The sequence below is a fragment of the Ceratotherium simum genome, chromosome 39 (genome assembly GCF_057802395.1).
Source record: "Ceratotherium simum simum isolate JZ-2026a chromosome 39, ASM5780239v1, whole genome shotgun sequence".
Taxonomy (NCBI): domain Eukaryota; kingdom Metazoa; phylum Chordata; class Mammalia; order Perissodactyla; family Rhinocerotidae; genus Ceratotherium; species Ceratotherium simum.
This window is the reverse complement of record NC_141938.1, coordinates 7,282,400-7,308,692: the sequence shown is the minus strand read 5'-3', so window position 1 is coordinate 7,308,692 and position 26,293 is coordinate 7,282,400. Positions and strand designations below refer to the sequence as shown.

Genomic DNA, 26,293 nt, shown 5'->3' with positions numbered 1-26,293 from the left:
ATCCGAAATTCCTCATATGAGGCCTATGATTACAGCATAGTCCTGGTGCTCGATTGTTTTTTTTTTTTTAATAATTTTTTTTCCCCCAAAGCCCCAGTAGATAGTTGTATGTCATAGCTGCACATCCTTCTAGTTGCTGTATGTGGGACGTGGCCTCAGCATGGCTGGAGAAGCGGTGCGTCGGTGCGCGCCCGGGATCTGAACCCGGGCCGCCAGCAGCGGAGCGCAAGCACTTAACCGCTAAGCCACAGGGCCGGCCCTCGATTGCTTTTAAAATCCTTAATTTGTCAAATTAGACTCTCAATGATCTGTCCTCCATCTACATATCTAGGCTTATTTCAAATAACTCAGTCGTTAAGTCCCATATAGCCTCCTGAAACGCCTTATTCTTACATTTTTCCATGTTTATGTGCATGTGATTCCTTCTTCCCCTGATCTCACTGTCCTGTCCTCTCTGCTTCCAACCCAAACCCATTCTCCAGTTAAATTTCTCCTGATTATTTGTTATTCAGTGCTCAAGTACATTCTCTCATTAGAAGTTTTTCCTGAATCCCAAATATTGGCAAAGATGTGGAAAACCTGGAACCTTCATTTATTGCTGATGGGAATGTAAAATACTGAAGCCAATTCTAAAAACAGTTTGGCAGTTTCATAAAAATTAAACATAAATTTATGATATAACCCAGTAGTTACACTCCACATTATCTACCCAAGAGAAATAAATACACATGTCAACACAGAGACATGTATGCAAATGTTCATTACATCTGAAACTGGAAATAACCAAATATCTGTCAACTGGTAATTGCAAATAAATGTGGTATATCCATACATTTGAATAATATTCTTCAGTTGTAAGGAACAAAATACTGATACATGTCTCCACATGTATAACTGTCAATATCATTATCCTAAATGAAAGAAGCTAGATACAAAATATCACATATTGCATGATTCCATTTATATAAAATATCTAGAAAAGGCCAATTTATAGAGACAGAAAGCAGATAAGTGGTTGCCTAGGACTGAAGAGGAAGTGGGAATTAACTGCAAATGGGCACAAGGGAACTTTTGGGGATGATAGAAATGTTCTAAAACTGGATTGTGGTGGTGTTTGCATGACTATAAATTTATTAAAATTATTGAATTTACATTTTCAATGGGTGAATTTCATGGTATGTAAATCATACGTCAACAAATCTGTTAAATAAATTTTTTAAAAGTTTTCTCTGGAATTACTCGAGGTGAGTTGAGAATATTTACCTTTGTTTTCAACAGGCTTTATTGCACCCCAATATTATTGTGCTCACTACTCTGTGTTGCAATCACGTTTACCTCTTCGGTCCCCTCTTCAATTTGCATACAGTAGACAAAAAATACACACTGGATTAAACAATGGAATCAAAGTGGACTGAAGCCACACTGAATATGTTTTTCCTCACTAATAAATTATGACTTTTCAGTAATAAAATGATCTTACTAGACACACAATACTTGGTTTCATTTTTTTTTTCTTGCCCTAAAAGTCCATAGTTCCATTCATGATAATGTTTTCATACCCTTCGCAGTCTGTATCACCAGTTTTGACTTTTTGACCCAGAAGCAGACACTGAGCCAAGGATTCATGTGCAAGCACTTTATTGGAAGGAGTAGAAAACCTGGAATATAGGTTAGAGAGAAGAGAACTGATGCAGGGAAGAAAATACATCCAATAAACCTTACCTTAAGTCAGTTCCACAGCAAGTGAAAGAGTTTTCATCCTGTAGGGAAATTCTGAAAAATGGCACAAAATCCAAACTTCAGAATTATCCCAGCTAAGGAGTGAAGGAGATGGTGTACCCCAAACCTCTCCATCAAAGGCTGTTGCTGGTGAAGCATAATTCTGTGTCACTTCTGCCATCAAGCATTGGGTAAATAAGGTTCCACCTGATGCAGACCATTGGCAATCAGGCAATCAAGGAGATTTCTACTGATTATTTGGTATTGGAGATGGCGAGAGGATCCCAGGGAATGTGGGAGAAATGCTGTCAGTTTGTAATACTCCATCCTTCACTGCAGACTTGATTCTATCAATATTCTTCTCAAAGTGGACTAAGTTCTGAATGCATTCCACAAGCGTATGATGTAATGGTGTAATTACCATTCCTGTGGCGACTCCTGAGAGCATCCTTTCCCAAAAATAAAACATGTGAGAGAATAAATCTTACTCTAGTACATTCAGTATTAGATGTTTTGAGACCTTCAGTGTATCCTAAAACTGCAATGATGGGTTTCAATATTGGAGCTTTATGAAATAAAGGACTTTTATGAAATAAAAGTCCGATAACACAGGAAATGATAGGAAGGAAGGAACGAACGAACAAAGGAAGGAAGGAACTAATGAACGAATGAAGGAATGAAGGAAAGAAGGCAAAGAGTGAAACAATATCTCAGAGTTATGCTATGCAATATATTACTATGAATCACCCGGACAAACTAGCTTTCAAATCTAGATCCCTACTTTTGCAGTTGAAAATCACATCACTGTTTTCATGAAAAGTATGATAGCAAAGTTAGGATGTGGGCTCAGTGTCAGGTTTCCAGATTAGAGTCCATCCCAATTTCAATCTCTTTCTCTGAGAAATGGGATAACTGAGAAAAGAAATCTCAAAGAAATGTTGTCAGGATTACATAAAATTATACAAGTAAAGCAACAAGAATAGCTTTGATATGACAAGCACTTTGGTTATGACTCTTGTATGATTTTCATTCCATTTCTTCCAGGAAAAACAAACACATAATGAAATTAAGGTGAAGACATCAACATTGAGAGGATAATTTGGGGGGGATATGATGCCAGCACTTGATATAAATGCTTCAAATCTAAAGTTGGAAATCTCAGGAATGGCTGTAAGAAAGTGAACCAAAACCAGAACTTTATGGGCTACAAACACAGAAGAAAAGACATAAAGTAATTACTGAGATTATTGAGGAGAAACTAATACAAAAAGCAGCAAAAGCAAAGTTCATAGGTGCTTTTCGAATAGAAGAAACAAAGCATGTCTTTTGGGGGAGAAAAAGTACCAGGAGATTAAATTCACAACATTTGCCTTCGAGGCCCACAATGTCCCCTTAGCTCTGAGGCCAGTGAGCCATCACAGACAAGAGGATGCTTCGCGGAGGAGCCTTCCCAGGGCCCCTTTCACATCCTTGTTCCTCAGACTGTAGATGAAGGGGTTCAGCATGGGGGTGACCACGGTGTACATCACTGAGGCGATCGAGTTTCTGTGAGAAGAATGGGTCACAGCAGAACTGAAGTAGACACCCAGACTTGTCCCGTAGTACAAGGAGACTGCAGAGAGGTGGGACCCACAGGTGGAAAATGCTTTATATTTTCCCTCTGCAGAGGACATCCTCATTAAGGAGGAGACTATATGAGAGTAAGAGAAGAGGATTCCAACGAGAGGAAACGCACCCAGAAGGGCAGTGGCCACATACAAGACAATGTTATTGATGAGGGTGTCAGAGCAGGCTAACTTGAGAACCTGAGCCAGTTCACAGAAGAAATGTGGAATTTCAGTGCCTATACAGAAGGTCAGCCACCTCAACAATAGAATATGAAGCAGGGAGACCCAGAAAATGATGAACCAACACATCAGAACCAGGAGGACACAGAGGCGTGGGTTCATGATGACTGTGTAGTGCAGGGGGTGACAGATGGCCACAAACCGGTCATAGGCCATCACAGTCAAGAGAAAACCATCCAGTCCAGCAAAAATCATAAAAAAATACACCTGAGTGAAACATCCTATGTAGGAGATGTCTTTACTCTCTGCCTGAATGTTCACCAGCATCTTTGGGACAGTGGTGGAGGTGAAACAGATGTCTACAAAGGACAGATTGGAGAGGAAGAAATACATGGGGGTGTGGAGGTGAGAGTCAGAGCTGATGATCAAGATGATAAGAAGGTTTCCAAGCACAGTGACCAGGTACGTGGACAGCAACAATCCAAAGAGCAGGGGCTGCAGTTCAGGATCCTCTGAGAGACCCAGGAGGAGGAATTCTGATACTTGTGTGTGGTTTCCTGCTGCCATGTAGCTGGTGTGTCTGCTGGAGGAGGAAGCAAAAACAATGTTCATTGAACAGCCAGCTGGCACCTCAGCTGGTCATCACCTTTTGATTCCACCTTTGTGTGAATATCCTCCACCTGCTCTTTGTCTTTCCAGTGACAGTGAATTCACTCGGCCATATGGTAGCTCATTTTCTTTTAAATGTAATTATTTAGCCTTTTTCAAATTCAGCAGAAATCTCTTTTTGTCTCCTACTTACTGGTTCTAATTCTATTTGATGCTGTGGGCATAAACCAATTTCCTCTATGATATTACACTTTCAAAATAATTGAAGACATTTAATGTCTTTTCCTTGATAATCTCCGTCTTTCCTTCATTCAAATAACTCTATGATAGTTATAATAGATGTGGATCCTCAACTAAAACAAACTTAATTCTATAACCTGATTCTTCCTATTGATGTCAAAGTTAACTCTCATATGCCTTACTTTTCTACTTTCTGAAAATGTGGTTACTGCTACGACCTTCTTGTGAGGTTTAGAAATGCCTTTGCATACAGTATGATCTCAATAAACTATAGTTTTATTTTTATTAACCTATTCTTTTTAAGGCAATTATTTTTGCTGTATAACTCTTCCAAAGTACAATATAGAGATACAATTTAGAAAATGAGATCTTGAGTCAGACTTCCAAGAAAAGAATTTTGGTCCACCAACATACCACCTGTGTGACCTGAGAAAGCCGGTTAATCTCTCTTAGCTGCAGATACCTCACCTCTACAGTGGGAGTAGTAAATATGCCCTACATTGTAAGACTGATGAGTGAATTAAGTGAGTTGATGCCCGTAATTTTTCTTGAGATTCCTGTGACATACAGTGGACACTTGTTAAATGTTCTTAACATCACAATAAATTGGTCTTGCATGGCTATCACTTATAAAATTTCCTTAAACTAGGGTAGTCATCAATAATGGAATTCTGATCATTATAAACACAACATGTCTGTTATCTCTTTTGACTGCCATGTAGCACTAATTAATGAAGATCCCTATGGCTTCCTCTTCCAGTGACTGCCTGCCGTGTGGATTCTTCCAAGAAGAGGGAAAAAATGTGAACTACATAGATAAGAGGAGGAAAAAAAATCACACAACTGTTAAAATAAAATACAAGGTAGGTGTGAGAATGTGTGCTGAGGTGTACATGCTCAGAAGCTGGGATGTATTGTATTAACAATATATGCAGTTAATTATTTAAAAAAAGATAGATTTGGTTAAAAATATACAAAATTTCTATACTTAAAATATCCTTAAAAATTTAAGGGGCAAATTTATGATGAAAATGTTAAATCTCCATGATAGAAAAAAGGTCATAGTTATTAATTCTTAGAGAATGCAATTAATTAAAGAGAAAAAAAATCATTGAGGACCAATTTAGACTGGAGAGGTGGCTAGAAAAGCCTTCTCTAAAATACAAATATTTGAGCTATGAGAGGAAGGATGGAAAATTGATAGTCAGAGGAAATAAGGAAAGCACAAGCATTTGGGGCTGAGAGAACAGAATTCATGTTTGCTCTGTGGGTCAGTAAGCTTGGGAATAAAGGGATTTGAGAGGCCAGTGAGATGGAGAACAGAGAGTGAGGGTCAGGAGGACAGAGTGGGTGAGCCCCAGAAGTCCAGCATCTTCTACTATTTCTTGATTTTTCTCTCATGTTAGTAATTTTATGTTTATTTGTGGGTCAGAAAATGACTGTTTTTACTCTCCAATATCTTTCCAGGGATTTACGTGGTGCCTGGCACATAGTATGTGCTCAACACATACAAATGTTAGATGTATAATAAAGATTGAGACCAAAAACATCAACTATGATACAAAAAAAAGAAAACTTCAAGCTCACATATGCCTGATATAGACACAAAAATGAAGAATAAAGTTAAATTAAATGCATTCTTATCTATTTTAAGAGAATAATACACCATGAATAAGTAATACCTATTCTAGGACTAGGAGGATGGTTTAATAGTAGGATGTTTGTAACATAATTGAGCACAAAAATAGGTCAATGATGAGAAATCATAACTATAATCACAATAGAAAATGCATTTGAGAAAATATAACAACCATTACTGTGGTTAGCACCCAGACAGAGCCTCTCGCTAAATGAGGAAACTAAAGACAATTTCTTAACCCAATAAGGAATGGTTGTTTTAATCTACAGCTCACAGGATATCCTGCATTAAAACACTAAAACATTTGTATTAAATTCATGAACACACAAACCAAAGCAGTGTACTCCAACTGTAATCATTTGATATTCTCCTGAACATTAAAAGAAATTGGTAAAAGAAGAAAAGATAATTAGCCTGAGTACCAAACATAAGAAGTAATTATATTATTAGTAAATGATATTGTGGACACTAAAGTGGAACAACAACAATCATTACAGAACTATTAAGTGCTATCTGTGAGTCGAATCTGCTGCAAAATAAGGAATATAATAGAAAAATCCAATCACGTGAGGAATAAAATAGATAATACCTCGTGCATAATAGACTGCCAGTCTGTAGTTAGTGAATAAATGATTGGACACGGGATCTCCAGCAGGAGCCTACAATTATGGGAAAGAGTAGAGAAGAAGGGGAGACTCTCCAGAAAATAATGTTTATATGAAAAAGGCCCTAGATTACAAAAAGAGGAAGAAGGAAACAGAACAAGAGCTAGAAAAGACTGGGTTCAGTGGAAACTAAAGTCCCTTCACAGTACAGACTTCACCATCGTTGATTAAATAAACATGGGACTGTCCCAGTCTCATTAGTTTAGAGGTAAAACCTAGGACCCACTTTCTCTCCTCTTTTCCTTCTTACTCCATCAGCCCTCACTGGATACACTGACCTTCTCTGATGGTTATCACTGAAGCATTCTGTTCTCTGAGGTCTGCCCCTGGGAAGCCCAATTGGGTTTTCACCTAGGCAGGAGTCAGAGAATTATAGGAAAAGGGCAACAGGGACATGTTATTATTATCTCAAGGTTGAATTCTCAGAGCCTCTCATTAAACAAATTGTTCTCCTGACTTTCCTCTTTCCAAACAATTCAGCTCCCTTGAGGTATAAAGATAAGAGAACGGAAAATTTTCAGCCAATGTTGTGTCTGTGTAGGCAACAGCGGGGGAAGAAGAAGGTATTTTCTCAAAGTAAAAATTCTTCTTTCTTTGATTTGACTTAAAAGTGACAAGGTGCCCCTAGGAATGTTTAATTTCTACAGGAACCAACTGTCTGTGATGTTCTTCCCTTGAAGAATCTTTGTTGATTTCAAGGATCACTTGGCATCCACAACATAACGGAGGCAAAGAAGTCCTTTCTGAAGAAAAACAGAGTGGTTAATAATTTTGGTTTTGTGGAAAGGTCTAAGCAAGTGAGGATAGAAAATATCCCTTGACATTTGTTGGTGACACTGAGGCCTTTGTTGATATTAGGGAGAGATCCATTTATTACCTCTAAATAGAGGGGCAGGGGCAGAAATAATCCAGGTAGAGTGGGTTTAAAAGTAAATATTGAGGAAATAGAGGTGGCAAATATGAATCACATGCAAAGTTTGTCAGAGGAGTGGAGCACAGAGATCATACATACCCGAAAGGGAGTATCAAGTATGATAAAGTTAACAAAAATTTAATGGAAGATATGTGAACACATTTAATTTCAAAGAGTGATCATATCCAGTGCAGGCTTTTGAGTTCACAGGAAGCGCTGATTACATAATTCACAGGATGCAGTATACACTCTAAATCAATGACAATCATAATGTGTCGTATCTCCAATTTAGAGAATACATAGGTCTAGAAATCAAGGTTTGGAAGTAGAAGCAGCCCCATCTACCATCTCTCCCAGTGAGCCATGTGGGGAGTTTGTGCTTCAGGTCTCCACACCTCTGGCCTCTGCAGGTTAGAGGTCTTGACTCCTAAAGCGATAACACGTCCAGAGATATGGCAAAGTCCCATTAAACTTCCAGCTATGCTGCTGCCTGGCATTTTGGGTCTCTCATCTGAAGGAGAGGAGTCACAGACCTGGCAGGGAGAACTGACCCTTGTCATCAATGTCATTGTGTGACCATGGCAATGGGCATGCACTAGTACCTGCTGTGCTCAGTCAGTGGCTGGGAGCAGCCCAGAAGTAACATCAGTACAAACACAGTGGTGGATACAGATGGTCATTTGTCAGTTATGCTCCCACAGCAAGAGATCTGAGTGATCTGACCTTGAGTGAGGCAACTTCCTTTAGCCGAGGGCAATTCTCAAAGAGGGCTGAGGGCTGAGGGCTGTCAGATGGCTGCACCTGCTGTACCTAGAAGAATAAGCCCTTCATTCTGAAGGAGGATCTGATCAACGCAGTACAGTATTCACTAGAGTCCATCCCTTGGGACATTTGGATCAATTTTTTTAATTGATATATAATTTACATATAACATTATATTAGTTTCAGGGGTACAACATAAGGATGCAATATTTGTGTATGTTGGGAAATTATCACCACACTAGGTCTGGTTAACATCTATCACCATGTGTAGTTATAAATTTTTTCTTATGATGAGAACTTTTAAGATGTACACTCTTAGCAACTTTCAAATATATAATACACTATTATTAACTATAGTCACTCATCTGTACATTACATACCATGACATTTATTTTATGACTGGAAGTTTGTACCTTTTGACCACCTTCACCCATTTGCCCTTCTTCTGGCAATCACCAATCTGTTCTCTGTATCTATAAGTTTGTTTTTTGTTTGTTTTGTTTCTAAGTCTGTCTCGATCAGTATATTAAAGAACAATACACCATGGGTCAATAATATTTATCCCGGGAATTTAAATATGCTTCAACTTTAGGAAATCTACTTATATTCATTAGTGCATAAATATGTCAATTTAAAAGCTGGCAAGTTCAATAGGAATCAAAATGTATTTGATAACATTTATCAGCCACTGCTGCAAATGGTGGGGTGTTGGTGTGTGGGGGCGGTGCCGGCTCTCAAAGTGGGACAATGAGGATTTATTTTTCAAATGATAAATAATGTGTATTTTTCAATGAAAGATACATTCTTTTGAACATGGAAGCATAAGAATGACATTTAATGATCATGTAAGAATTGCTGCTATGAACCATAAATATTTAATATTATTCTAATAATTCAAACAAATTCATAAGGTGAAAATAGGCAGGGGACACAAATGTTGTGAAGACAAAGACAAATGTATCGTTATTAGTAGATAAGGTGGAGAGCACCCAGGTCTCTGAAGATTCAGCCCTGTATGGATCCTTCATAATCCATTTCAACAAATCCCCTAGGGAAGTTGTTTTCAAATTTTAGCCATTCATAACATCCTCCTAGGTCCCCCTTATGCATTCATATGATGCATAAACACAAATGGCTGGGCCTGACCCTGGACTTTCTGATTCAGCAGATCTGGGATGAAGGGCAAGAATTTGCGTGTCTAACAAGCTCCCAGGGGATGCTGGTGCTACTGGCCTAGAGACACTTTGAGAAACACTTGTTTGTGTCCCTTGTACTCTGGCCTAATAAAAGTTTTCCCTCCACTATTTCTATCTACCCTCCCCTACCCCACCCCCAGCCTTTACTAGGACACACTGGCTCTTTCAGATGGCATCACGGAAACCCCTGAGGACCCTTGCTTTTTCTCTACAGTGACTTTATAATAGGAAAGTATAGGGAGATGCTCAAGGCAGGGAATTCATAACCCATATCTCTGGGAGGCCCAAGATGGTTTACCTTGGGGACACTGAAACTTTATTTAAAGTTTCCAGGACCTTAGGGGCTGAATTCTCAGGGCATCTCATTCAATAAATTCTTTTATTTTCATTCTACTCTTCAAACAATCAAGCTCCCTTGAGGTAGAAGGAAAATAATAGAAACAAAGCTTCCTGCCACTTTTATTTCCGTGAAGATAATTGTGGAGAGATACAGATTTCTTTCTTTCAGTTATTCCTTCTTTATCTGGTACATTCAAACATTTGCAGTCAACAAGATCATTCTCCTGGAGATTAAAAATGTTTCTTTATCTTCCTTCAAAAGATTCTCCCAGGGCTCTTTAAGATACTGCCCTATTTCTTGCCTCCGCTCCACAGGATTTAATTCCAAAGTTAGGAATTTTTCCCTGAGGGATGTGTTAATGTTACAAGGAGCCCAGTAGACTTGACTCTCAGAATCCCATGGTCACAAAAATGAAATGCATGTGAAAGGTACCTATTTCCAGAAGGAGAAAGCAGCCATTAGTGACATTGCTACTGAAAAATCAAGCATTTTGAAGAAAGGAAATATCCCTGAGAATTTGTTGGGCACATGAGGTCCCTGCAGAACTCAGGCAGAGCAATTGTGATAGAGGTACAAAGAGTCTAGATGAGTTGGTTTAGAGAGAGTGAGCAGAGTGGAAATGAAGTTGCAAGTATAGACCAAATTCTCTAAAAGTTTGGAGCAATACCCAAAGAGGAGTATGGATCTATGAGTGAGTTTCATTTTCATCAAAAGAAATGAGAATGTGGACCATCCCCATGACATTGGAAATTATAATATTGCATGCAGATATTGGAATATACAGAATAAAGAAAGGATAAGGGATAGTGTAAGTTTTCCCAAAAGTTAGGAAGGGATGAAATGCAAAGATCAGGTGGAGGTTTTAAGTGGCAGGCCTTAAAAAAAAAAAAAAAAGTATACACATAATTATTTAATTACAATGGTGACTAATGTTGTAATGGATGGCACAGTGTCCAATGAGAGCCCATATCCAGTGTGGCCCTATCACTGAGAACTGAAGGATCATGGGTAGGATTCAGACAAGCATCAGCTTGTCATTCTAACTCCTGCCTCTCTCAGCAGAACCTTCTCTCTTTCTCTGTACAATTAATTGATTTATGCTGTCATGACCCACGATCATCAGATTAATACATGTGACCTATGAGAGAATAGCACCAGTGGGGTGTTCTGTTCACCCCTCACCTCAACCCTTCCAAGATTCAGCTGATGTTTTTTCCTCCCTAAAATGTTGGTTTTCCACTTATTCCCTTCTCTTTGAAAGCTACCACCATCAACTCTGGCACCCATGGAATTGTTCTATTCCAATGATTCTCAATGAGGCTGATTTTGCCTCATACAGGACAATTGGCAATCTGGAGACACTTCTGGTTATCAGAACTCAGTGCTGGCATCCAGTGTGTAGATGACATGGATCTGTTAAAAATCTTACCGTACACAGGAGATCCCCTCATGACAAATAATTATATAGAGCAAAATGTCAATATTGTCATGGGTTAGAAATTCTAGTAAAGACTGTTGAGCGCTAATGTTAAAATTTTTATCCATAAATCACAGCCATTTCCTATTATTTTACAATGATATTGAAAATATTATCTGAAAGATCTCATGATCCTTCTCCATTATTTTGTGCTACTTCATCTTTTTTATTGTGATTAAATTTATATAATGTAAAATGTACCATTTTACCCAATTTTAATTACAGTTCTGTACACTTGGCATTAAGTATATTTACATTGTTGGACAACCATTGCCGCCATCCCTCACCAGAACTTTTCCATTCTCTCAAAGTAAAACTCTGTATTCATTAAACACTAACTCCCTATTTCCTTCCTTTCCCAGCCACTGGCACCCACCATTCTACTTTCTGTATCTATGAATTTGACTACTCTTGGTACCTCATTTAAGTGGAATCATATAATATTTACCAATTTGGAATATCTCATTTTGACATTTCAAAACCTGAACTTCTGACGTCCCCTTTCCTTCTCAAATTTGTTCCACCCACAGACCTCCCTGTCTCAATGAATACAATTCCATTCTTTCAGTTGTTCAGGCCCCACACCTGGAGTCATTCTTGTCTCCTCTCTTTCTCTCACACCCAAATCTTTTTGGCTCAACTGACTGCTTCTCAATCCTTATACTACTATCCCTTTGGGTCCTAGCCTCCTATATCTCACCTAGATTGCTGCAGTTCCCTCTGAGCAGGTCTCCTCATATCCTGCAATCCATTCTCAACCCAGCAACGAGAATGATTTTTTAAAATCCTAATGACTTCGTGTGTCTGCTCAAACCCTGCAATGACTCCCCACACCACTCAGAGTAAATGAAAGCAAAAGTCATTCAATGTCAGAGGGAACCTCACATGATCAGCCCCTGACACCTGTCCATTTTTTCTACTGTGCTCCTTCTCACTCTCTCTACTGCAGCCACATTCCCCCCAGGCCACCTCCCACCTCAGAGTCTTTGTATTAACTTTATCTTCTGCCTGGGGCACTCTTTCTGCAGATATGCACTCACCTCACTCATTTACTGTCTTCACAAATGCAACTTTCTCAATGAAGTTTATTAAAACTATCCTTTATAACATGACAACCTGCCCTCTTCACACTCCTGATCCTCTTTTACCCCGCGGAGTTGAGCCTAAAATAATGACTGACACACAATAAATACTCAGTAAAAATAGGTCCGATAAATTAAATAAAGAAATGTGGTTCTGAAGGGGCTGCCAGTGATATTGTCTCCTGACCACTGTTGATTGGTCCAAAGTAGGAAGAGCACATTATTGTGTCAATCACAATCCTTTTCTGAGATTTTTTTTTTGCACATGAGGAGCTAAAATAAATCAAGTTCATCTTTAATAATGAAGCTGTGAGGTATGAGTTGTTAGAGCTGCTAGTTTCTGTGTCTCTTTCCGTTTGCAAGTAGGCAGGTTGAGAAAATAAAACTGATAATCCGAAAGGAAATCCTTGTAGTGTTTGAGCCCCTGTGTCCAGTTGTGCCAGTGTTTATCCAAGCCTCAGCTCAGTTATGATCAGATGAATCAGGAAATTCTCTTCTATCACTCACCAGCAAAGCTGATCTGGCTGCTAGTGCAGACTTATATTTACATGAACCAGAATCATGAGATGATTACGCCAAGTGAAAATCAACAAGGAGTGTCATCACAGAATTTCCACCATCTCAGCTCAAGGCCCTATCAATCAATTGTTGGCAAAATCTAACTCACACACATCTCTTGTGGCAGGTTGAACAACAGCCTCCCAAAGACATCCATGTACTAGTCTCCAGAACCTGTGACTATGTTATCATAGATAGCAAAAGACATTTTGCAGATGTGATTAAATTAAGGATCTTGAGTTGGGAAAATTATCCTGAATTATCTGCATAGGCTCAATGTAATCACAAGCATCCTTAGAAGAGGGAGGCAGGAGGGCTAGAGAGAGATTTGAAGATACTATACCACTGACTTTGAAGATGGAGGAAGGGGCCGTGAGCCAATGAAAGCAGGGGGACTCTAGAATTTGGAAAAGGCAAGGAAGCAGATTCTCCTTTACAGCCTGAAGAAGGAAGGCAGCTCTGCTTATACCTTTTAGACTTCTGACCTCCAGAAATGTGCAATAATAAATTTCTGTCATTTTAAGCCACTAGACTTATGACAATGTGTTACAGCAGGAATAGGTAATCAATACAACTTTCTTCCAAAATCTACCCAGCTCATTGCTACTGGCTTACGTCAGGTCCCCATCATCTCTCCCCTGGACATTTCCACAGCCTCCTACTGTTCCCTCTGCCTCCAATTTCTCCCACACACGACAATCCTAAAGTCTTCATGCTATACATATGATTGCAGCATGCCACTGGTGCTTAATGGCTTTTAAACTCTTTAGTATACCAAATTAGACTCTCAATGATCTGTCTTCCATCTACATATCCAAGCTTATTTCTAATATCTCAGCCATAAGTTCCATATATCTTCCTGAAATGGCTCACTCTTGAATGTCACCCAAACATTTTTGTTGGAATTACTCAAGGTGCATTGTAAACTTTTATCTTCGTTTTCCACAGGCTCTACTACACACCAATATTATTACGCTCACCCTCTGTATTGCAATAATTTGTACCTGTCTGGTCCCCTCCTCAATTTGTACACAGTAGAGAATAAATGCACATTAGATTAAACTTAATGGAATCAAAGTGAATTGAAGCTGTATCAAATAAGTCTTTCATCTCTAATAAAGTATAATTTTGAGCAATTTTGCAGTCCTTACTATGTCTTCAATAATTACCTTCTTTTTTTCTCTCAAAGTCCCTAAATCCTTTCATGATATTGTCTTGATACATCACAATCTTTATCACCTGTGTTAGTTTTGGTTCCTACAGAAGCAGATGCTGATCCAAGGATTCACATACAAGTACTTCATTGGAGGGACAAGGAACATGGATGAGAGAGAAGAGAAGGGATACAGAGAAGAAAATACATCCAAAAAAGCTTGCATTAGGTCACCTACCACTGTGATTGAGCAGAATGTTCATCTTGTGGGGAAATTCTGGAAAATCATACAAAATCCAAACCTCATCATTATCCTAGTTAAAGGGTAAAAGACATGGCATACGCCCCACCTCTCCCTCAAGGGCTATCTCTGATGGGGCATAATTCCCTGTCACTTCTGCCACCACATATTGGGCAAAGTAGGTTCCAGCTGGTGCTGGCCATTGGCAGTCATGCAACGGAGATGGCGAGAGGCTCCCAAAGAATGTGGTAGGAATGTTGACAGCATCTACTACTCCACTCTTCCCTGCAGACTCAAATCTGTCAACATTCTTCTCAAAAAGTGAACTAAGTTCTAAACACATTCCACATGTAACTCTGTATTCCTGTGTAACTGCGATTCCTATGGCACCTCCAAAGAGTCTCAGAAAAAAATTAAACCATGTAAAAAAAATCTTATTCTCTTGTATTCATTACTACATATTTTGGGATCTTAGAGAGTGTATCTCAACTTGCAATGATGGGAAATAAAGGTTAAACTGAAGAATGAAAGGAAGGAAGGAGAAAAGAAAGGAAAGAGGGAAGAGAGGGAGGAAGGAAGGAAGGAAGGAGGGAGGGCGGGAAGGAAGGAAGGAAGAAGGGAAGGAAGAAAGGAAAGGAGGAAGGAAGGATTACAAAGAATGAAGCAACGATATGCTAGGTGGTATATTACCATGAATCATCTGAACAAAGCAGCTTTCAAATCTACATTCCTACTTTGAAGTTGAAAATCACATCACTGTTCTCATGAAAAGTAGGATAGCAAAGTCAGTGTCAGCTAGCCAGGTCATAGTCCAACTCAATCTCAGTCACTTCTTTTGAAAAGTTAGGTGAATGAGAGAAAATATCTCAAAGAAATGTTTCCAAGATGAAATAAAGTCATACATGTGAAGAAACAAGCACAGTCCTGACGCAGTAAGCACTTTGTTGTGATGACTGTATGATTTTCATTGCATTCCTTCAGGAGGAAACAAGTACACAACCAAATGAAGGTGAAGAGCATCAAAGTTGGAGAGGATAATTTTGGGGGAAACCAAGTCAGCACTTAACATGATAAATGGTTTAAATCTAAAGACAGAATTCTTAACATTGGCTGCAAGAAAACTGACTAAACATAGAACTTTAAGGACAGCACACAAGCAGGAAAAGTCAAAAGGAATTACTGAGGGAGCTGTTGAGGAGAAACTAATCAAAAACAAATAAAAGTGAAGTCATGGGTGTCTTGAGAACTGAAGAAATCAAGCATGTGTTTTAGGGGAGAAAAAGAACCAGGAGATTTAAATTGGCAACATAAGGGCTGGCCTCGTGGCTCAGTGGTTAAGTGTGTGCACTCCGCTGCGGCGGCCCGGGATTCGCAGTTTCAGATCCCAGGTGTGCACCGATGCACCGCTTGTCAAGCCATGCTGTGGCAGCATCCCATATAAAGTAGAGGAAGCTCGGCACAGACGTTAGGCCAGGGCCAATCTTCCTCAGCAAAAAAGAGGACGATTGGCATTGGATGTTAGCTCAGGGCTGATCTTCCTCACAAAAAAATAAATAAATTGGCAACATTTACCTTCGGGGTCCACAATGTTTACTTAGTTCTGAGGCCAATGACCCATCACAGACAAGAGGCTGCTTGGCTCAGAAGCCTTCCCAGGGCCCCCCATTCACATCCTTATTCCTCAGGCTGTAGATGAAGGAGTTCAGCATGGAGGTGACCATGGTGTACATCACTGAGGTGATCGAGCTTCTCTGGGAAGAATGGGTCACAGTAGAACTGAGGTAGACCCCGAGCCCTGTCCCATAGTACAAGGAGACTGTAGAGAGGTGAGACCCACAGGTGGAAAATGCTTTCCATTTTCCTCCTTCAGAGGACATACTCATTATGGTAGAGACAATCTGAGAGTAAGAAAAGAGGATCCCAGTGAGGGAAAACACACCCAGCAGGGCAGTGGCCACATACAACGAGAAGTTATTGATGTGAGTGTCAGAGTGGGCTAATTTGGGAACCTGAGCCAGTTCACAGATGAAATGTGGAATTTCAGTGCCTAAACAGAAGGTCAGCCTCATCATCAGCAGAATATGAAACAGGGAGATACAGAAAATAATGACCCAAGATATCGGAATCAGGAGACCACAGAGCCATGGCTTCATGATGACATTGTAGTGCAGGGAGTGGCAGATGGCCACAAACTGGTCATAGGCCTTCACAGTTGGGAGGCAATTGTCTATTCCAGAAAAAATCATAAAGAAACACACCTGAGTGAGACAGCCTATGTAGAAGATGTCTTTGCTGCGTGTCTGGATGTTCACTAGCATCTTCGGGATGGTGGTGGAGATGAAGCAATGTCTATGAATGACAGGTTGGAGAGGAAGAAGTACATGGGGGTGTGGAGGTGGAGTCAGAGCTGACAGCCAGAATGATGAGCAGGTTCCCAAGCACGGTGACCAGGTGCATGGACAGGAACACTCCAAAGAGCAGGGGCTGCAGTTCAGGATCCTCTGAGGAACTCAGGAGGAGGAATTGTGATACTCCTGTGTGGTTACCTGATTGCATGTAGCTGGCATGTATACTGGAGAAGGAGGCAAAAGCAATGTTCAATGAACATCCACGTGACACTTGAGCTATTCAGCCCCTCGATTCCACCTCTGCATGGACATCCTTCTGCCATTAACAGTCCTTCCAATGACAATTCCAATTCCAATGATTTACTCAGTCAAGTGGTAGCCCATTTTCATTTTAAATGTGTGTAATCATTCAAACTTTCTATAATTTAGCAGAAATCTCTCTCTCTCTTGTTTACTCGTTTTTCTTCTACTCACTGGTTCAAATTCTCCTATTCAAATCTATGGACAGGAACCAATTTCTTCCTCGATATGACTCTTCCAAACTATTGAGAAAGGTAAAGTATTTTCTTTGATAATCTCCATACTTCTTTCATTGTAGTAACTTTTTTGTGTGTGTGTGTGAGGAAGATCAGCCCTGAGCAAACATCCATGCTAATCCTCCTCTTTTTGCTGAGGAAGACTGGCTCTGAGCTAACATCTATTGCCAATCCTCCTCCTTTTTTTTTCGCCAAAGCCCTAGTAGATAGTTGTATGTCATAGTTGCACATCCTTCTAGTTGCTGTATGTGGGATGCGGCCTCAGCATGGCCGGAGACGCGGTGCATTGGTGCGCGCCTGGGATCCGAACCCGGGCCACCAGCAGCGGAGCGCGCGCACTTAACTGCTAAGCCACGGGGGCGGCCCTGTAGTAACTTTATAATAGTGATTAAGACATGAGGTTTTGACTCATACAATGTTAATTCTGTGGTCTGATACTTCTTATCGATTTCACAGTTAACATTCATGTGTCTTATTTTTTTCTTTCTAAAAATGTGGTTACTGCTATTAACTTCTTTGTGAGGTTTGGAAATATCTTTCTTCACAGTAGGATCTCAATAACTGATAGCTGTTGTGATCATTATTAATATGTTCCTTTTATGACAATTATTTTTGACATGCAACTCTCCCAAAGTACAGTATGGAGATGTGATTTGGAAAATGGAATCTTGAGTCATACTTCCTATAATTGAATTTTGATCTACCAACTTACATCTGTGTGACCTTGAGAAAGTTCTTTAATCTCTCTTAGCTGCAGACACTTCGCCTCTATAATGGGAGTAGTAAATATGCCCTACATTGTGAGACTGATGAGAGAACTAAATGAGGTGATGCATGTAACTCTTCTAGTGTAATTCCTGTGACATACAGTGGACACTTGATAAATGTGAGCTGCTGTTCTTAATGTCTCAATAAATCTTTCTTGCATGGCTAATATTCCCCTTAAATTTGGGCAGTCATCAAAGGTGGAATTCTGATCATTAGAAACACAACAGTCCTCTTATCTCTTTTCACCACCAGCAGCACTTCTAACTGATGAAGGTCTCTATGACTCCCTCTTTCAGACACCATCTGCCCGATGGATTCTTCCAAGAAGAAGGAACAGCATGTGGACTTCATAGATAAGAAGAGAAATAGGCCGGCCCCATGGTGTAGCGGTTAAGTGCGTGCACGCCACTGCTGGGGGCCGGGATTGGGATCCCGGGCGTGCACCAACACACCGCTTGTCAGGCCATGCCGCGGCGGCGTCCCACATAAAGTGGAAGAAGATGGGCATAGATGTTAGCTCAGGGCCAGTCTTCCTCAGCAAAAAAAAAAAAGAAAGAGGATTGGCATGGATGTTAGCTCAGGGCTGACCTTCCTCACCAAAAAAAAAAAAAAAAGAAGAGAAACAAAATCACAAGACAATTAAAATAAAATACAAAGCATGTGTGAGAGTGTGTGCTCACGTGTACATGCTCAGAGTGGGAATGTGTTTTATTAAAAATCAGTGGAATTAATTGCAAAAAAAATATGATTGATAGAGTTGATAAAAAATATTCAAACCTTCGTAAATCAAATTATCATAAAAATGAAAAGCATATTTAAGATTTGATAATAAATGTTTACATTCTCCACGATAGGAAATAGGTCAGTGTTATTAATGCTTAGAGAATGCCAGTTAATCAAAGAGAGAAAAAATCATTGAGGACCAATTTAGTCTGTGGAGGTGGGTGGAAAAGTTTTCCCTGAAATTTGAATATTTGAGCTATGAGAAGGAGGATAGGTAATTGTTAACCAGGGGAAATAAGGAAAGGGCAAGCATTTGGGGCTGAGAGAAGAGAATTCACAGTTGCCCTGTGGGTCAGTGAGCTTGGGAACGGAAGGGATTTGAGAGTCCAGTGAGATAGAGAACAGAGAGTGAGGGTCAGGAGGACAGAGTGGGTGAGGCCCACAAGTCTAGCATCCTGCACTATTCCTTGATGTACATCTCACATTGGTAATTTTGTGTATATTTTTGAGTCAGAAGAAGTGACTGTTTTTGCTCACTGTTGCCTTTCCGACATAAACGGTGTCTGGCCCATAGTAGGTACTCAACACATACAAATGTTACATGTGTAATAAAGATTGAGAGGCAACACCTCCACTATGACACAAAAAAGAAATCTTCAAGCTCACATATGCTTGAATATAGACACAAAATGTAATGATAAAGTTAAATCAATTGCATTCATATCAATTTTAAGAGAACAATACATCATGAATAAGTAATACCTATTCTAGGAACGGGAAGCTAGTTTAATACCAGGATTTTTGCCAACATATTCAGCACAAAAATAGGTTAATGAAGAGCAATCATAACCATAATCACAATAGCAAATACATTTGAAAAAATGTAACAGTAGTTACTGTGTTTAGCCAGAACAGAGCCTCTCGCTACGTGAGGAAACTAAGGACAATTTCTTACCCAATGAGGAATAGTTGTTTTAAAACTGTAGGGGGCGGCCCGGTGGCGCAAGCAGTTAAGTGCACACGCTCCGCAGCAGCGGCCGGGGGTCCGTCGGTTCGGCTCCCGGGCGTGCACCCACACACTGCTTGGCAAGCCATGCTGTGGCGGCGTCCCATATAAAGTGGAGGAAGATGGGCATGGATGTTAGCCCAGGGCCAGTCTTCCTCAGAAAAAAAGAAAAAAAAAGAGGAGTATTGGCAGATGTTAGCACAGGGCTGATCTTCCTCACAAAAAAAAAAATCATTAAAAAAAAAAACTGTAGCCAACAGAATATTCTACATAAAAAGACTAAAATATTTGTGTTAAATTCATGAACAGACCAAAGCAGTCTACTCCAACTTCCACCATTCAATATTTTCCTGAACATTTAAAGAGATTGGTAAGATGAGAAAAGGAAATTAGCCTGAGTACTGAACGTCAGAAATAATTAAATCATTTGCAGATGATATTGTGAACACTAAAGTTAAACAACAATAACAATTAATACAGAATTATTAAGTGCTATCAGTGAGTCAAATCTGCTGCAAAAATAGTTAGAGAATATAATAGGAAAATCCAATCACATGAGCAAAAAAATAAGTGACAATACCTTGTGCATAATAGATCTCCAGGGATTAGTTAGTGAATAAATGATCGGACACAGGAAATCCAACAGGAGCCCACAATTCTGGGAAAGAGGAGAGAAGACATGGAGACTCTCCAGAAAATAACTTTAATTGGAGAGAGGCTCTAGATTCCAAAAAGAGAGAAAAGGAAACAGAACAAGAATTGGAAAAGACTGGTTTCAGTATAAACTAAAGTACCTTCAAAGTACAGACACTTCACCATTGTAGACTAAATAAACATGGGACTGTCCCAGCCTCATTACTCCTGAGGTAAAGCGTAGTGCCCACTTTCTCTCCTCTTTTCCGTCTTACTCCACCAGCCTTCAGTGGGACACTATGACTCTCTCTGATGGTTATCACTGAGGCTTTCTGTTCTCTGAGGTCTGCCCCTGGGAAGCCCATTTGGGTTTTCACTGAGGCAGGAATCAGAGAATTATAGGAAAAGGGCAACAGGAACATGTTATCATCTCCAAGGTTGAATTCTCAGAGCTTCTCATTAAATAAATTGTTCTATTGACTTTCTTCTTTTCAAACAATTCAGCTCCTTTGGGGTACAAAGATAAGAAAATGGAAAATTTTCAGCCAGTGTTGTGTCTGGGTAGGCAACAGTGGTGGAAGGAGAAGGTATTTTTTCCAAGAAGAAATTCTTCTTTCTTGGGTTTGACTTAAAAGTGACAAGGTGTCCCCTAAGGAAAGTTTAATTTCTACAAGAACCAAACCCAGGAACCAACTGTCCGTGATGTTCTTCCCTTGAAGAATCTACCGTGATTCCATAGATCTCTTGGTGTCCACAACATCGTGGAGGCAAAGAGGTCCTTTCTGAAGAAAAGTAAAGTGGTTAACAGTTTTGGGTTTGTTGAAAGGACTAACCAAAGGAGGATGGAAAATATCCCTTGACATTTGCTGGCACGATGGAGCCCTTTGTTGATACTAGGGAGGACTCCATTTATTATGTCTAAATAGAGGGTCGGGTTAGAAATAATCCAGGTAGAGTGGGTTGAAAAGTGAGTATCGAGGAAACATAGATGGCAAATATAAATAACTTATAAAATTTGTAAGAGAAAGGGAGGACAGAGTTAAAACGTAGCCTTAAAGGAGTATAGTTAGTTTAAAAAAATTAATAGAAGATTTGGAAACAATTAATTTCAAAGAGAAGGATATTTAGTGCAGGCATTTGAATACACAGGACATTATGGCTACATAATTCACAGGATGCAGTGTACACTCCAAAACAATGACAATTATAATGTGTTATATCTCCAGTGTATAGCATTCATCGGTCCAGAAATCAAAAGTTGAAAGTAGAAGTGGCCTCAGCTAACATCACTCCCAGTGAGTCTCTTGGGGAGTTTCTGCTTCAGGCCTCTGGCCTCTGCAGGTTTAGAGGTATTTACTCCTAAAGGGGTAACACCTTCAGAGACATGGCAAAATCCCATTGAACTTCTGCTGCCTAGCATTTTATGTCCCTCATGCCAAGAAGAGTCATTACTGTCCTGGCAGGGGTAACTGATCCTCGTCATCAATGTCATTATGTGACCATGGCAAAGGGCATGCACTGGTATGCCGCTGTTGTCAGTCAGTGGCTGGGAGCAGCCCAGGTGCAACCTCAGTGCAAATACAGTGGTCTATACATACGGCTGTCGGTCAGTTATGCTCCCCCTGGAAGAGATCTGAGTGGAGTGACCTTGAGTGGGGCAGGTTCCTTCAGCTTAGAGCAATTCTCAATGAGGACTGAAGGCTGAGGGCTGTCAGATGGCTTCACTCCCTCCACCTGGAAGAAAAAGCCCTTGATTCTGAAAGGAGAAGTGGGCCACACAGCACAGGATTCACTACAGTCCACCCCATCAGCCATTTGAATCGTGACCTGCAACAACATGTACAGTGTCCCATGAGAGCTTAATTGTGGTGCATGAGGATCAGGAACTGGGAATGACTTTCCTTAGGAAGTGAGACTTAAACAGAATGAAGGATCATGAGTAAGGCTCAGCCAAGCCTAATCTTGTCTTTCTGATCTGCTTTTCTGTAAACTCAATTCTCTCTTCCACTACTGCCATTAAGACAGAACACCAGACCAACACATGCCACTGGGGTATTGTTAGTGGGGTATTATTATTAGTAGGGTATTTCATAGGCACATCTAATTAACCTTTCCAAGAATGAACTCAATGTTTTTTCCTTCATTCCTTTTTTCCTTCCAAACATGTTATCTCAGAGAGAATAACACAATCTACAGCATCGACATATCCACACATGGAATTGTCCTAGATAGTAAAGTAACAATAACATTACGTTAAAATAGGTTTCCTAATTAGTCTTTAATTTTTATTAGCACTTCTCACAGTCTCTATTTCTCCTATTTATTTATGTACTAGTTTACTTTCTTTCTCCTAATAGAACGTAAGCTCTATGAAAATGAGCCCTTATTTTTTTTAAACTTCATACCAATATTTATTAGAGATCAGGTTATAAATATTTAAAGGCATGAAACAATCACAGCAATGCTAATACTAGAATTAGAAATGAACTTCGGGGTGCAGACGTGTTTCCAATTTGCTCTCTCTCCCAGTCTTTGCCTGATAGTAAACATCATCTACACAAACTGAACATTTGTAACTGTCAGAAATTTGTAGAGTGGATTTCCCCTTCTTTCCTCCATTAATCCATCTGTTAATTTCCAGAATGTCTCACTTTTCATATACATTTTACTGTCACATAAAATTTAGGTAATTTGCCTTTTTAAAGCAAAAATTTAGATCTAATAGTTGCGTACGTAATGGAATAGAAAAGGAAACAAGGAGTAGGGTTTAGATAGCATGATTCCCCAATGATTAACAAAAGGGAATTGTTACAGAAGGGTGTGTTACACACATCTTGGGCATTGTTATGGACTGAGTTGTGTGCCCCGAAAATTGATATGTTGAAACCCTAATCCCTCAGTACCTCAGAATGCAACTATAATTGGAGAAAGGGCCTTTAAAGAGGTAAGTAAGCAGGGCCGGCCCCGTGGCTTAGCGGTTAAGTGCATGCGCTCTGCTGCTGATGGCCCAGGTTCGGATCCCAGGCGCACACCGACGCACCACTTGTCAGGCCATGCTGTGGCAGCGTCCCACATAAAGTGGAGGAAGATCGGCATGGATGTTAGCCCAGGGCCAGTCTTCCTCAGCAAAAAGAGGAGGAATGGCATGGACGTTAGCTCAGGGCTGATCTTCCTCACCAAAAAAAAAAAAAAAGAGGTAAGTAAGCTAAAATGAGATCATTAGGGTGGGCCCTAATCCAATCTGACTGATGTCCTCATAAGAAGAAGAGATAAGAACACACAGAGAGACACCAGAGGCATTTGCGCACAGACAGATGACCATATGAAGAGGCAGCAAGAGGGTGGCCATCTGCTAGCCAAGGAGAGAGGCCTCAGAGGAAACCAAACCTGCTGGCACCTTGATCTTGGGCTTCCAGCCTCCAGGATGGTGAGGAAATAAACGTGGTTTAAGTCACCTACTCTTTGGTATTTGTTATGGCAGCCCTAGCTGACTAAGAGAGGCATCAACTCAAAATCCTCTTGCCCCATCGTTTTACTCCAGCCATGTCTTCTTTAATCATTTCAACGGAGGCTGTGAAAAGCTTTCCACGGCCGCAATTGGACAGCACCTGTCTCAGGCCCATGCCACATTCCTCCTGCTTCCTGCCCTGAAGCTTCTCTGATATCACAACATAGGACACCTGAGGGTGTTACCGAACCAGGTTCGTTTTGCCCGCCGCCCAGAAAGCCAATCACCGAGATGACGAGATTGCAGAGAGAGAGGGTTTAATCACAGGGCAGCCACTTGAGGAAACGGGAGAATGAGTGTCAAATCCGCTTCCCCGAAAACAGGGACTCAGTGATATTTATCTGCAAGGGGGCAAAGTGACCTGAAATGTAGAGATAGATGACTGGAGGTGAGGAGAGGTGAGGTAATTGATGATCTGCACAAGTGTAGTGAGACTTCATGCCTCTTCATAGGACGCATGTTCACAAAACGGCGGTGTTGGCATGACCCAGGGGTGGAGTTTTTAGCCTCTTGCCTTCAAAAGGTCATTTATCGGACATCTGTGTGGGCCCAGTTGATGAGCGGGTGATCTCAACTGGCCTGAAGTGAACAAGGGGTTCTAATTCCTGAAAAACAGCTCAAACATCCATTACTATGATGACTCAGGCTTTAAGGAGATGTTATCTATAGGAATCTAGTTGGAGTCAGATAGCATATTGCCTAAACAGCACAGTTAACAACTGGCAGGCAAACAACTAGAAGCTGTAGCCAGTAATTGCTAAAAGGAAAAAAACTTTAGTCTTTAGTCCCTAGCTACTTAATCATCAATGGCCAACTTTTTGCCGGTTTCAAGGGAATCTGCTCTGTATTCATAAATGTGCAACTCAGAAATGTGGGGATGTTAATCCCTCTAGGATCACCCCTGGCCAATAGAAGACATGATCTGATGTCTTTTCATCTACCCAGGGGAAGGTTCTGAGACACATTTCATAATGCACCTCAGAAGGGTTTGGTGGCATTGAGCACTAGTCACCCATAAAGGCATCAAAATGATAAGGATTCCTTCATTGGCTTTCCTTCTTTCTCTGTTTTACTCCCTTTACTGGTACTCCTGCTCCCTGGGATCAAATTCCTCCTCCCCCCAAAAAAACCATCTGCACACAGCCTTTGTGTTGAAGGCCTATTTTCAAGGAAACACATCATAAGATGTGAGAATGGCAGTAAAATAATGCTTTGGCTCATGAAATAATAATAAAATTGTTACTGATAATGAAATAATGATAAACTATTTGCAGCTCTATTAACATGCCTTGTTGTTATACCTCAATGTCCTCATGTATGCTGTTTCTGATTTTCGAGTTGACTCAGCAATTTCAATAAAAATTCATCATTCAGGTACATTATATTATGCAAAATATTCTATGTACAAGGTTATTCATTGCAGCATTGTTTGTTAAATAAAAATACTGGGAACAACCCACTCGTCAGTCATTAGGGAACTACAATAATAAATGAGGGTAGAGTTGTACAATGTAATACTGTGCAGCCAAAAAAAAGCAAGATTTATGGTTAATACACACACATACACAAACTACTCTAGATAATAAACAAATTCAGCAAGCTCTCAGGGTGCAATATCAACACAGAAAAATCAGTGTTTTTCTATACACAAAAATCAACAATCTGAACAGGAAATTTTAAAAACTCTGCTTACAATTGCATCAAAAAGAGTAAAATACCTAGGGATATATTTAACCAAGGAGGTAAAAGACTTGTATACTGAAATCTACAAAACTTTTCTGAAAAAATTACTGACGACCTAAATAAAACAATGCTTATATACCACCACACATCGATTAGAAAGAAAGTATTGTTATGATTTCATTTACATGAAATGTCTAGAAAACACAAATCTATAGAAACAGAAAGGTTCTTGGCAGCTTAGATGTTAAGGGAGTAGGAAAATGGGGGGTATGACAGCCCCCCATTTTGCTACTCCCTTTCCTATACAGTAGTGATGTAAAGGTTCTAAAATTGTGATGGTTGCCCCACTGTGAACATACTAAAAGAGATTGGATGGTATAGTTTTAAACGGGTAAATTGTATGGAATTCAAATTATATATCACTATAGCTGTTGCAGAAAACAAACAAAAGAGAAAATCATGAAAAGCTACATCATTAGCATAAAAAATGTAATATCTCTGAAGCACCCAGAGTAGTGTGATGCAACAAACTTTAGCAACCATTATATTTTTAATCCTAAATGTTAAACCTTAATATAAAACTATTGTAATTAAGAGTATGATATGGGCATAAGCAAATATTACTGGCATGGGAAAGTCTACAAATTGATACAGGTATATATAGGAATTTATTGTTTAATAAAGGTGGAATTTCCAATCAGTAGGTC

General features: G+C 39.9%; 1 protein-coding gene and 1 pseudogene across 1 annotated transcript; both read right to left on the bottom strand.

Annotated features, from left to right (window-relative positions):
- Nucleotides 1–3,134: 3,134 nt before the first annotated feature.
- On the bottom strand, nt 3,135–4,118 carry LOC101401895 (olfactory receptor 7D4-like). Its single transcript, XM_004442601.2, has one exon. It carries the CDS (start codon nt 4,116–4,118, stop codon nt 3,135–3,137), a length of 984 nt encoding a protein of 327 aa, XP_004442658.2.
- An 11,880-nt stretch (nt 4,119–15,998) lies between these two features.
- On the bottom strand, nt 15,999–16,937 carry LOC101401641 (olfactory receptor 7D4-like; annotated as a pseudogene).
- Between the last annotated feature and the right edge of the window lie 9,356 nt (nt 16,938–26,293).

Excerpts from the sequence above, each read along its gene's own strand:
- LOC101401895 (XM_004442601.2), bottom strand. The coding sequence starts at position 4,118 with ATGAACATTGTTTTTGCTTCCTCCTCCAGCAGACACACCAGCTACATG.